A 12,886-nucleotide genomic window follows, 5' to 3' on the forward strand; every position below is an offset into this window, starting at 1 on the left:
ATCCAACCGCTGTCATCAACCTTGTTTGCAGTCGATGTGAAAATACTCTGCTCACAATACCAGCCCAGTCCCAAACAGCAGACAGGCAAACAAGCATTTGAAACAAGCTAGTCGAGCGTTAGCATCTAAGAAGTTCCTCAGAAGGTGGTGGAGACCAAAAACAGAGCTAAACTGTTGGATTTGCACAAGAAACAGTATGTCCACTTGGACAGTTTGGTGTTGAGGTCACATTATAATGACTTCAGATATTTTTTCTAGCTTTGACTCAAGCAATAAGCCTTTTTCCCACTGCATATACAAATATGTGCCATATTGGATTCAGATTTTCTCTATAATTTTATATGGATGTTTAAATGTTGGGGATGTCGGAGCATCACTACAGACCAACTGATACAGAAAGCTCCGAGTCTGGTTCATTAGGCAACTTGGAGTTTCATTTCAAGTGAGGAGAAGATAACCCTCAGCCTTTCAGCTGAGTCAGATGGATTAGCTGTTTGTCTTCATATCATTTCTATCTTCTGCTTTTAAATGTTTCATTGAGGTTGAGAAGACGTTCACCTCTCACACCGAATCCAATTAACACTTTTTGACTGAGGGGAGAATATTGCATATTAGTGTGTGTGTGTTTGTTTGTGTGTGTGTGTGTGTGTGTGTGTGTGTGTGTGTGTGTGTGTGTGTGTGTGCGTGTGTGTGTTTCTGTTTAAATCCAAGAGTCTAATGCTTTTTTAAATCTCCTTTTCTGTGTTATTACCTCCAAATATAGACGAACATTTTTAAAGAAGAAACAGGATTTGCCTCAAGCTGCTTATTTGACACATCACCACAGAGAGCTGTAAACACACTCTGTACAGCTAGCTATAGCTAGTTAGTGCAGAACAAGCCTGGAGGTCACAGAAAAGGGGTTGTCACAGGAAGGTCTCCAGTTTGCAGCCCCAAACCAACAGGGGGATATGAAACCAGGGAGGAAAATTATTAAATTTCTCCCCTTAACAAAATTTCTCCCCTCAAACAATGTATTTGTAGCATTTGTCCTTGTTCCACTAAATGCCCTCTCAAAACTACAAAAATAAAAAAATGAAAACAACAAAACAGGTTCAAGAGCTTAAGAAAGATATCAGTGAGTTACAACTTCCACAGCACTTCAGTGTCAGTTCCTTTTCCAAAGACCTAAACAACAAAGAGAATCATCTTCATTCATTCTTCATCCCTGAACTGAAAGAGTCACAAAACTCTCTACAAAAAGATAAGAAATGCAAAAATACTACATGGCTTGTCAGTCATGTGACAGTCACCCAGATGCACACCTGTTACTCATTCACTAGTTAGCCCAAGTGTATATGTACAAGTCCTTTCCCACTTCCTGTCTCCACCCCATCCACCTCTCATTGTGTTTCTGCCATGGCCCAGGTTTTTGGTTTTTTTGTGTGTGTGTGTTTCAGTAGTTATCTGAGTTTTAGAAGCTCCTGCTTGTTTGTGGCTGACCTGCTCTGTCCTTTGAGTCTGTCTCCAAGCTGCCAACTATCAGCCTGTGATTGACCACAGTTTCTAGAAGTGCTTTAATCCCTCATTCAACCTGCTTTGTAATTTTGATTACAATTTGATTTGATTCTGACTCTGGCACACTAAAAACTTGTTTCACCGAAGGACGTTTTGAACACATGACTGTGTGTGTACACAAAATTAGATGCTGCAAGATCTAATCACCAGGCCACTCTTTGTTACTGTCAGACATATTCCAATATTGTCAACCCCCACCCCAGGCCCTGTGGCAACAAACACACTGGTCGTGCTGCATGTAGAAGATTAATGACATCAATCACACTTCCTCATCAGCCCACACACACACTGCAAACATTGTAATCTACTTCAGTGTTTTCTTTTCAGACTAACACTCACATTTTTCTTTTTCTTTGGGTTATTTCATGAGTGAAATGAACTGGTGTCGTTAAGAGCCACGGTTGTAATTATTTATTGTCAGGCTCCACTTCTTCCATCTTACAACTTGTGGAAATATGAATTCTTTTCCACTGCAAGAGAGAATTTTTTTAAACATGAAAGAATAAAGGAAAGGAGGTTCTTTGTGTTTAGTCAAGACATTTTTATTCAAATAGTTCAAAAAGAGACATCAAGCGTCTTCCAGGTGCCACTAAAACAGGACGGACGTGAGTCATACAGACTCCTCTCTGTCACAAAGACCTGGAAAATCGAAAGACTACAATCGTTTAGTCTTTTTAAAACACTTCCATCTGTGTTTTGTGTTTTCTCTAATTATTCTACAAAACCAAATTGTACGAATTCATGAACTTAAGATTTTTCTCTTCTGAGATGAACAACAGTTGTCTTTTGTTCTAAAATGTTACTCGAACAAATGAATTATTACTTTTTGCTTTCTTATCAGACAGTTTTGGTCGAATCTCAAATATGAGCCAGGGGATCACAATTGAAAGATGAATTTTAAATCTGAAGTCATAAGACTGTTTTCATTGTCCTTTTAAAATGCGTCCACTTTTTGTTTACCTTTTAGTCTTGTTTTAGTTTTAGTTTTGTTTATGGTAGTAGATGTCCTGTATTACTCTGATTGTGGGCTGCCACCATGTGGCGCTGACAGTAAAGCACATTGTGTCCGGTGGGTTGCATCCCATAAGTAACAGTGTCTGTGTTTGATCGGGTTTTGGCACACAGTGAACATGTTTGGGGTCTCAGTGAAGGCTCCAGCATCATCAGCTTTGTATTTAACACCCACCATGTGGTGTTGACACGAATGAACTCTGGAAAGCACATCTGGAACATTTGTTCTGTGTGAAGGTCGCTCTCGTATGTGCCTATATATAGTTACAGAGAGACCATCAAGACCTGAGCTGCTTTTCATTATCAGCCTGCTAAGCCTTGCTGAGTGCAAGGGCAGACAGGAGACCATACATACTGTACTCATACAGTGAAGTTTGATAGGAAGGAAGAAAGTCATCCTGCATACATAACTCTGTGAGTACGTGGCTAAGTGGACTTTGACATGTGTGAGAGATGTGCATCAGCTGTTTAAGCACACCTATCCACAACCAGCCCATAAAAGCAGACAATACACCAACTGATGTGTACATTCAGGGATCTCAAAGCTATTGTTGGGTGTTACTGTCATACTTGGAATAACAATCCCTGGGCAACAGCAGCCACTCAACCCACTGACACACACACACAGAAGCACAAATGCGCATGCAACGAGTGGCACGACAATACCAGTGGGTTTTGCTATCCAGCTCAAGTTTTGATTTCAAAGGCTAGAAGGTATGGAGGACAATAATCATGGCTAAAAATAGTTGGCCCAGGTGTTCCAGAGTCTTCCACCGTCTGCTGGAAATTCTCACGTGGTTTATTTCTATCACCAAACTCTTAATATAACTTATCAAGAAAGTCATATGTTAAACTCCAAATGAAATTAGCCTTTTTTTCCCCCGTTATTTCTGAAATTATCAAGGCCAGAAAAAAATGAGCAAAACATAACTGATGATCAAGACAGATACCAGATCCAGAGTCTGAAGCTTTTGTTTCTAATTACCGTACTCCATTATGGGTGGAAGATGTATGCAAAGATTATTACATTAAAAAGCAAGTTGAGTTTACTTTAAATATGTTATTTTGCTTCTTTCGTAACCCTGTCCTCATGCAAGATCTATTTAAACATTATGGGGCTGAGTTTTGGTGGGTAACACCTGTTGTGCCACCTCCCATCTTCCTTTTTTAATCCGTCATGAGTTAAGCTGCTTTCCATTCTCTCGCATGCCGCCTATAAACCAACTACTGCCAGTGAAATGAAACATGATAAAGTCAAATGCAGGGCATTGAATCAGTGTCTTTTTTTATTTCTCTCCTAATGTAATTGTCTGAATATGTCATAACAAAACAAACATTTTGGTAATAAAAAAACAAACAAAACAATGCATCACTAATCAACCTAATCAGTACTTTAAGTGCTTTGAGTCATTGCACAGGAAATGGCCATCAAGCAAATGGAGACACGGCTGTCATACATGCTCATGAGCTCATGCTTTATTCCTACAGCTTTCAAGCCATTTAGCCTTCAGATTCCATATTTCTGTCAACTTCCTCTTCCCTGCTCTTAGTTGACCAGATTCATCACTTGCAGGACTCCTCACTGTGCTGCGCCGCCTGTGTCGAACATCTTCTTGCGGCCCTCCATGCCTGACATGGCCTCCACGTTCTTACGCCAATCACCCACTTCACTAGTGAGCACCTGGAGTTGAACAGAAAAACGAAAAATATTAATTAGGACACAGCGATTCCTCATGGAATATGTATTTAAGAGTGACCAGGCCTACAGGGAAAACTATAAGACAGACCTTGTCCTGTTTGACGTCCTCCTTCTTCACAGACTTGAGGTTGGCTCTGAGGTCCATCGAGCCCTTGTGTTTGGAGCCCAGGAGAGCTCTCATCATCTCGTCTGCAGACACCCTCACCTTCCTCAGGGCAGGCTTTTTGAACTTGCCTCCAAGGTCCTGTACCTTCAGCTTCAGCTCGTGGATCTGAACAAAAGAAAACGACAGAAAATGAATGAAAATGAAACAACGCAAACGCTTATGAAAGTTCTGACATTTACTAATCTGAACAAATTATTCTTCAATTAAATAATTAAGTGGTAAGTGGTGAAAAGTCATAGCAAACTTTCAACAAGTAAGTAAAGGCTTTTCTCCAGGTTTTAATTTCTGGTTTCAAGCAAAAAAAGGAAACCTTTATTTATTTATTTATTTATTCATTTTAAAATATTGACTGGACTGTGCAAGATGAGGAAGAATATGTGCTAGAGAGAGTGCAGAAACTTACATCTTTGTTGTGTTTGTTCACTTTGGATTCACAGTCATATCTCTCCTCATCCACAACATCAATTTTTGAATGAAGCTGTTTGCATAGATTCTGAGGGGGAGGCGGAGAGGTTTTAATATTACTCATTCAGTTTCTGCAGTAGAAAAAGCTGTTCTTCTGTGGTTTATGAGCCTTACTTGCAGCTCTTCCAGTGGCAGACCAGACAGTTGCAAAGGTGGCAACTTCTCTCCTAGATAGCGGACTTTCTGTTCTTCCCTCTCCTGCCTCTCCCGCTCCAAGTCCTCACAGGCTCTCGTGAGGAGAAGCATCTGATTGGACAAAACGGATATCAATCGAAACTGGGCAGGGAAATCGTCTTGCAGAACAAACTGCAATGATTCCCAACAGGAGTATGGCTGCAGTTGTCCGGTGGTACATGGGAAGATTGTGGAGTAGCTCAGTTGATTTTCAAAAAAATAGAATTAGTGTTTTGCGAGAGAGTTAAGAGTTAAATGACCCAAATAGATTGCTATTAATGCCTTTCTTTGTCTTCCAAGTGCTAGTGTTACAGACTGACTGCCAAATTTATTCTAAACTTAATGACTCCATTTTATGAAAACAGCTTGTTCTATATCTATAGGTACACGTCTTGTTCTATGTAGTAACCGTGATAATTTATATCCAGTTTAAAATGATTTTAAAATAGCACATTATGAACATGATGGTTAGTTTGAGTTCATCTAACAGAGCTGTGGGAGGGATGTCAGACAAAAATAACTACCCACCTTCAGGGAGAGCTTGCGAGAAGCCGAAATCTTCGACTTTGGCTGTGAAAAAAAAAAGGTGTTTGTCAATATTAATTCAATACACAATAGACTATTATATCTGATCATCAATCAAGAAGGTGTACAGTTCTGTAAAGGGGCCTCGTGTACTGAGGATGGACAAAATTACTAGTAAACTGCAGGAAATTGAGTTGTGACCACCCTTCAACTAAAACTGAATTAAGAATGTCAGAGAGGTTTTAATTTTTGGCTTTTACATTGGAAACACTCTGCGATGTTTCCTACACAGTAAAAACAAGTATGGAAAGACCTGCGAGAAGACAACGCGTACTTTAGCTTCATGTGAAAAGATAATGCTTTATTCTTAGGATGAAGTCAAGGGGAAAGCTCTCAGTGATGCTGATAACAACTCTGACAGATAACCTCTGCCAGGTCTTTGCCATGTGCATAAGGACGATGTGTCCCCTTCTCTACGGGTGGAGGATTAACACTGCGGGATACAGTCGAGCTGGCTCACCTTATCCCCTTTGGGATTCATGGCTCCGGGTCTGTTGGACTCCTGAAACCCCAAACAAGAATAAATGAAGTGGGTGATGCTGTAGGCAGTCATAATAAGGTTTATAAGAGCATTCAAAGAAATGCTGTTTTCTATATTTAAAGTGCGAGCAGTCAGTCACACAAATCTGCACCGTGACAGTAACATTCAGGGATAAGGATTAACGTTAATTTTCTTACCTCACTTCAAGTATAATCAACACATGAGAGAGGCGGAGGTGTGTATTAGTACAGTTTAGGGGTAATACATCATCCCAGTGAACCACAGGGTAATTTGACCACATAGCAAACAGTCCTCAACATCCCTCGACAAGAGGATTAAAGCAAGGACGTGACGAGAACAATCCCTTCCACTATATTCAACATCATCTCAGATTATTTTTTTACACCTCAACAGATTTGCTATAAAGTTCAAAACCCTGACAATTTAATACACTTACACATTAAAGTTATTTTTAAGGGAAAATTTAAGGGTACATTTAAATAGATTTGCTAATACTTTTTTCCCCTCCTTTTTGTCTTGATTTTCATTGAAGCAAACCAGAACAAAAAAACAGGACAGTCTTTGCAAAACACTATTAGAAACTAAATAGGAAAATTGACTGAAAAGCTTGAAGTACTGAAAACACACAATAAACCAGTGGTTGTTACCTGTGGACGGGCGTCTGCAGAGTCAAACAGCAGCTGCTGAAGACAATGGGCAGCTTTTTATGTGAGCAGTGCAGCTCGTGGACAGCAGATATAACGTCTGGTCCCAAGAATGTGCTGGCATGAGACCAGCACTAAATATCACCTCCCCTGACACAGCGACAATACCAGGGGTGTGTAATAATACATCATGAGCATTACCCTAATGGTATTCTCCTGCTGTTATTGGCGAAATAATCTTATTGTAACAGTCACAAATATTGGCGCAGTTGTGTCTTTCACATTTCAGAGTATCACTTAAGGGAGAAGTTCAAACTCTTGGAAAATACACTTATTCCGTTTCTTAGTAAGTATGTAGCTTGAGCCAGCAGCTGGTTAGCTTAGCTTAGCACAAAGACTGGAAGCAGTAGGAAACAGTTGATGCTGGTAGGTTTTGTTAGTTTTTCCCTCTGCCTCCAGGCTTTATGGCTAACGTGAGAGTAGTAACTTCTGATCTAATCTTTGGCAAGAAATAACCTGTAAGCTGTGCTGTAAGCCACACATTTGATCCAAATGACATGCACGATTCAGGATAAGATGAACAATGACCCAAAAGAAGGCCAAGTGTTAAAATAGCTAAACAATAGGAATGCATTTGAAGAGCACATTACAATCCCAAAACCTTCGTGCAAAAGCACACAATCATATTCTAAGAATAAGTCAGACTCCTCCGCCATTACAGGCTGCTTTTAACTGCGTTCATCAACACTCTCAACACACAAGATCAGATTTGAGGAAACGATTCACTCAAATGATTTACTGTTGATTTTCTGAATACATGGCAGCAAGTACAATGTTAATCACATGCAGCCACGTGGTGACTGTTCGCTCCTGTCGTTACAGCTCTGATTTATCCGAAGAGGGAGCGCAGAGCGACATTATCAAGGTTAAATAACAGAAATTAGCTCCTATGACATTTGATCTATTCTAATCACAGATATTATGATGAAAAAATACTGGTTAGTGGGATTATGTGGTGAGCTAAAATAACAAGAGGTTATTCTGGGTTTTACCACGCTGACTCAGAGTTCATCGGAAGAGGGGTGGATGGAATATCAGGTTTAAATAGCTGCTACAGTGAAGACATACAATTTATTGTCTCAGCAGCCTCATTATAACAGCCACGAGCTGAAGTGTTTGTCACTACAGCGGCTGATGCTCTGCAGATGTCTTGGGAGCGATTAATAAATAGAAATAGATATAAATAAATGTCCTTGAGGGAAACAATGTGGGGGAAGCTCGAGTTTATGTGCCAAAGCTCATTTCTGTGACTCCAGCTACATTGTTTTATTTGAAATGCCGCAGTGAACCACAGTCTGAAGATGTCAAACATGTGATGGGAAGTTTTTCACTTCCTTATCATATCGCCAGAGTAAAACAATTTGGTTTTTACCTTGGAGTCTTTAAAATCAACAAGTCAACAAGACCAGAAGTGAGGACATAGAACTTTTACTTCAGTATACCAATGTCCATACACCAATGAAATGCTCACACCATTTACCACCTTTGGCATGACTGACCATTTCTCATAGCCTGCTTCAGATTTACATGGTCAGTATGTTGGCCATTTCCATTCCATTCATTCATGGTCCTCAGGGGACCATGAATGGGACCAGTATTTTTTCATCATAAGGGGATCAGTTCTGCTTCACTTTTTCTCCACCATGAGGTTGATGTTTAAACGTCTCTATCTCAGCTGTTGGGTGGATTGCTGTGAAATTTGTTGCGCTCATTCACGTCTCCATCGGGATGAACTGCAATTACTTTTTGAGCCACTGACTTTTCATCTTGCGCCATCAGCAGGTCAGAGTTTTAATTTATTCAGTAATTTGGTTCATGACCAAATACCTGCAAAATTAATGGCACTGACATTGATGACATTTGCCTCAGCTGCACGTTGTGTTTAGCCCCAGTTAGCAAGCACTGGCATGCTAACATGCTAAACTAAGATGGTGACAATGAGCAGAGTTGCATGCTCTGTCGCTCATTGCAAGGCCTGTGCCTCTGCTCTGACCTCCTCACCTCGTTTTTTCCCCCGTTACATGTGTGTGTTTTTGAATCTACATCTGCTGTCAACAATCTCAACGTGACTTTATCAAGATTTCAGAGCACGCACGCTAATCTCGCCTTGAGCTCTGACACTTCTAGCAAATCACTTAACCCCTAAGCATCAAGTTTCTTTCTTTCCACTGGCTTACACTCTTGCACTGGAATAAAGCTGATGCAAGTGCTAAGATGTTTTCAGTAAACCGAGCATTAGCTAAAAGGACGTCTTCAGTGGAAGACAGGGTGGAGTCCATGCTCCACCTTTGCTCTCAGTGTGTGGTGAGGGCTTCTCGGAGATTAGAAACCAGAGTGAACGTGAATGAGATGATTTGCTGCAACATAAAGAGGATGTTAAAACACGGTTAAGTAACTTCTTGTGTCTGACTCTTTGTAACTTACCACTAATTTCGAACATTTATGTATTAATTCAATTTATCCATATTATGCTTTTTTTCTTGTATGAATTAAGTATGTGATATGACACGTTCTGACACTACAAATATCTGCACACTTTCTTTTCTAAACTAATTTCCTTAAATTTTCCACGGTATTTGACCAAATCATTGCCATCAAATCATCATCATTTTGGGGCCACAGCGTCAAACACCCTGTGGTTCAGGTTTAGGAGATCAGGAGCTAAAGAGGCTACACCTCAGTGAGCACCGAGAGGCAACGATAAAAGGAGGAAGACATGGCTGACAACAAATGTTCTGTCATCTTTTTTTTTGTTGTTGTAGTTTTTTTTTTTTTTTGGGTGATCCTCAGCAGGTGGAAGAGCTATTTCTGATGCAACCCAACTCCCTCCTGTCTCCACACGGACAGGAAAACACAGGGAGGCCTTGGTATCAGGGAAGTGCTTGTTATGCAACTTTCTACCGGCGCTGCTTACATAAATAGGTATGTGACAGCTCAGGGTGTCGGCCCGTGGTTCTCCATATGTGGTCGCAGATCTGAACAATTGAACTCATTTTGAACCATTTGGGGATGGAGAGAAAGGAAAGCGGACATCAGCTACAGGCTCATCGCAAGGCGGGCTGTGATGGATTTTAGTCCATCCTCCCCTGGTTTTTGAAGTGTTGTTTGTTTTGTCAGTTGCCTGCTATGTGATCCATCCGAGCCCATTGTCACGACCCTGCCAGCGCAGCCGTGAGGTGACTGCATGTGGACTCCAAGGTCTGCGTTATCATTTGCCACCACTTTGGACTGTACATAAGATGACCCAAATCAATACTGAAGCATATTGTAAAGAAGCTACTGACACTGAAGTGCAGTTTTGGGGTACTTTACCCAAGTATGTCCATTTTATATTTAATCACAGAGACAAATATTGGACGTTTTACTGCACTGTATTTATGTGAGAGCTCTGATTACCAGCAAAGATTATACAAACAAAACCTATGACTTTGTGCAATAAAATATAATGTACTGTTTTTGAAAGATTGGAGTGGAAAATAATTTCCATTTTGACCAGGGATAGAATTTAAATTCTACATGCATGTGAAAGTAATTAAATAATAATAATACCTACCATAATTGGCCACACCAGAAGATCTCATTACACATGAGTGCTTTTACATTTCATACTAAATTTCATAGTAAATTGTGCAGAGTATGCTGTACTTGCATGTACAGTACATGTATCAGTTTGAATGCAGGACCTTTACTTTGATGGAGTGGGTTGACGTTGTGGTATTTTTTTACTTTTACTTAAGTAAAGGCTTTAAATACTTCCTCTAGGTTTCATACTTACAAATTAGTGAATCCAGGACAAGACAAAAAGACTGAAATAAAGATTATTTTAGAGATGATTATTGAACTTTTTTTCTTTACCACTGGTGTAAAGTATTTACTCAAGTAAAGTACAGTACAGTAGTAAGATACTTGCATTTGAGTATTTCCATTTTATCCTACTTTAAACTTTGTCTTCACTACATTTCACTCGAAAATATCACACTTTTTTTCTCCATGACATTTGCGTTTATTAAACAGCTGCAGTTCTATGCATTTTTACAGATGAAACTACAAGGCTGTATGAACAATGTTTGAACTCGCTTTCCTCTCGATAACCAACAGGGCATTTTTCTGCACAATGGATTATTATATATATATTATTATTGATGTTTCAAGTACGTTTTGCTTATAATAGTTTTAATAGACATTTTCAATGCATTCTCTATAACTGCATTATTACTACTTTTACTTTTTTAAGTATCTCTTAAGGATCTAAATGCTTTTTCAGACCTTTGCTATTCACTCTTCCCTGTGTCTTCTAACAAGCCCCGTCCCTCCGTCTTCTCGTCCCTCTGCAGGCCTGCCGGTCTCCTCACACTTTCTGGGTCTTGTACAGACTTCCATAGTGGCAGCTTTGTTTGGACACAGACAGCAGCTGACACATGACTGCAGCCAAGCGGCCTGCCATGGCATCTCTCGGCCCACTGCTGTAACCTTGACTCTGCCCTAGAAGATTCCCAATAGGGTGCAGCGGGTGCCTTGAGTAGCCAACATTTCTCAGCTACCCGCATGTCTATCAGCCCATTTATCCTGACAAAATGGCAGGGAGGCGGTGGGTGGAGGGTGGAGGGTGGAGGTGGGGTCTCGCAGTTAACTGGCTGACCCTTAATGTTGTGCACTTGGCTGTAAGCATCCACAGTGTCAAGCTTTTGCTCAGTGATTATGGGTTTGTTTGTTTTTGTATTTTTAACAGTTTCCTAAATGTTTTTGTGAGCTGTGTGTTTTTTTATTAATTAAATTCTGAAATTATTTATTGCAAGTCTTTTTATCTTGAGCTTTTTCTGAGGTGTTTTAGCCTTTATCTTTAGCGGTGGCCTAGAGGTTCATGGTGTATGTAAAAAATCCACTGACAATAAAGTTTGAAGTTCAAGAAGTTTCAGTCTTCAGCTGCTTTTGCCTACTTTAAACTAATGCATATCTGAGTAAATAAGAAGGTCAAACTCTCTTTACGTGTATATTTACTGTATATGTGAGTGTTTATTGCGTGTTTAGTACAATCAAATTTAAAAAATGCAGCAATTCCGTTAAGTTAACTTTTATTTTTTCTTGAGAGACAACCAAAGTGACCCTGAACATCTGCATGGGCATGTATGTTTAAAAACACGCATTTTATTGCACACATTAACAAAAGCACACAGATAGCTTTGTGGGACGTTTACATTAAAGCGTTACTGTGTCCTTAATCTCATCTTGTACAGCTGTGGTGTGGAGAAGTGGCTTGTGATCGGAGGGTTGCTGGTTCAATTCCCGCCCCCTGGACGGCCAGGAAAATTTGGGGTGTGATGGAGTGATTAATGAGAACCCCACCCCACCCCCCACCCCCCCATTAGCTGGCCGATGCGCCCTTGAGCAAGGCACTTAACCCCCAATTTTCTCCCCACGTGCCTGACAGTGGCAGCCTACTGCTCCTGTGTGTTTTACTGGGTGTTGCATGTGTGTTCAACCAAGGATGGATTAAATGCAGAGGAAAAGTTCAGTGTATGTTAAAATACATATACTGCCAATAAAACTGATTCTTCTTCTTCTTATCTTGACCCTCGACTCTAACTCACACAGCGAGTCAGGAAACGTCTATAATGACAATATAAATTTAGAGTATCTTGGTCCAAGAATTTCACTGCACAGATTCCAGTGATTCCTCGGAATAACTGACTTATGTTTCTGGTTTGTTTGTTTGTTTGTTTTACCTGAAAAATGACAACTCCAATTAAGTCTGAGCGCTGACTTTGTCCACACGGGGTCAGCAGAGCACAGTTAAAAAAGCGCTGCAGCTGCTGGTGTGCAGGAAAATCAGTATGAAGTAGAAAAATAATGTAAAAATGTGAGTGAGGGTAGAAACCGGAATAGAAAGTATGAGAATATGTCTGAATTAAAATGAGACCATAATGTGACCTCAGAGTGGAGTCAGGGTGTGGCAGCGGGGGGCGACTGCTCCTGCAGCGTCTCAGTCAATCGTCTGACGGCCTTTTTAGATTCAGTGCGGGCTC

The 12,886-nt window shown here is 40.4% G+C and overlaps 1 protein-coding gene across 2 annotated transcripts; it reads right to left on the reverse strand.

The window, feature by feature from the left end:
- Positions 1 to 3,829: 3,829 nt before the first annotated feature.
- Positions 3,830 to 6,913, reverse strand: LOC124053936 (troponin I, slow skeletal muscle-like). Of its 2 annotated transcripts, none has more exons than XM_046379531.1 (7): positions 6,807 to 6,913; positions 6,118 to 6,159; positions 5,601 to 5,642; positions 5,013 to 5,144; positions 4,837 to 4,926; positions 4,356 to 4,538; positions 3,830 to 4,249 (listed from the first exon to the last, which is right to left on the reverse strand). In XM_046379531.1, the coding sequence occupies exons 2-7, from the start codon at positions 6,136 to 6,138 to the stop codon at positions 4,148 to 4,150; spliced, it is 570 nt and encodes a 189-aa protein (XP_046235487.1). In that variant the 5' UTR covers positions 6,139 to 6,159; positions 6,807 to 6,913; the 3' UTR covers positions 3,830 to 4,147. The 2 variants fall into 2 exon arrangements, with proteins under 2 accessions (XP_046235487.1, XP_046235488.1); XM_046379532.1 differs by having other exon boundaries at positions 6,118 to 6,196; positions 6,807 to 6,848.
- Positions 6,914 to 12,886: the final 5,973 nt, after the last annotated feature.

This window comes from Scatophagus argus, chromosome 22 (genome assembly GCF_020382885.2).
Source record: "Scatophagus argus isolate fScaArg1 chromosome 22, fScaArg1.pri, whole genome shotgun sequence".
NCBI classification, from domain to species: Eukaryota; Metazoa; Chordata; class Actinopteri; family Scatophagidae; genus Scatophagus; species Scatophagus argus.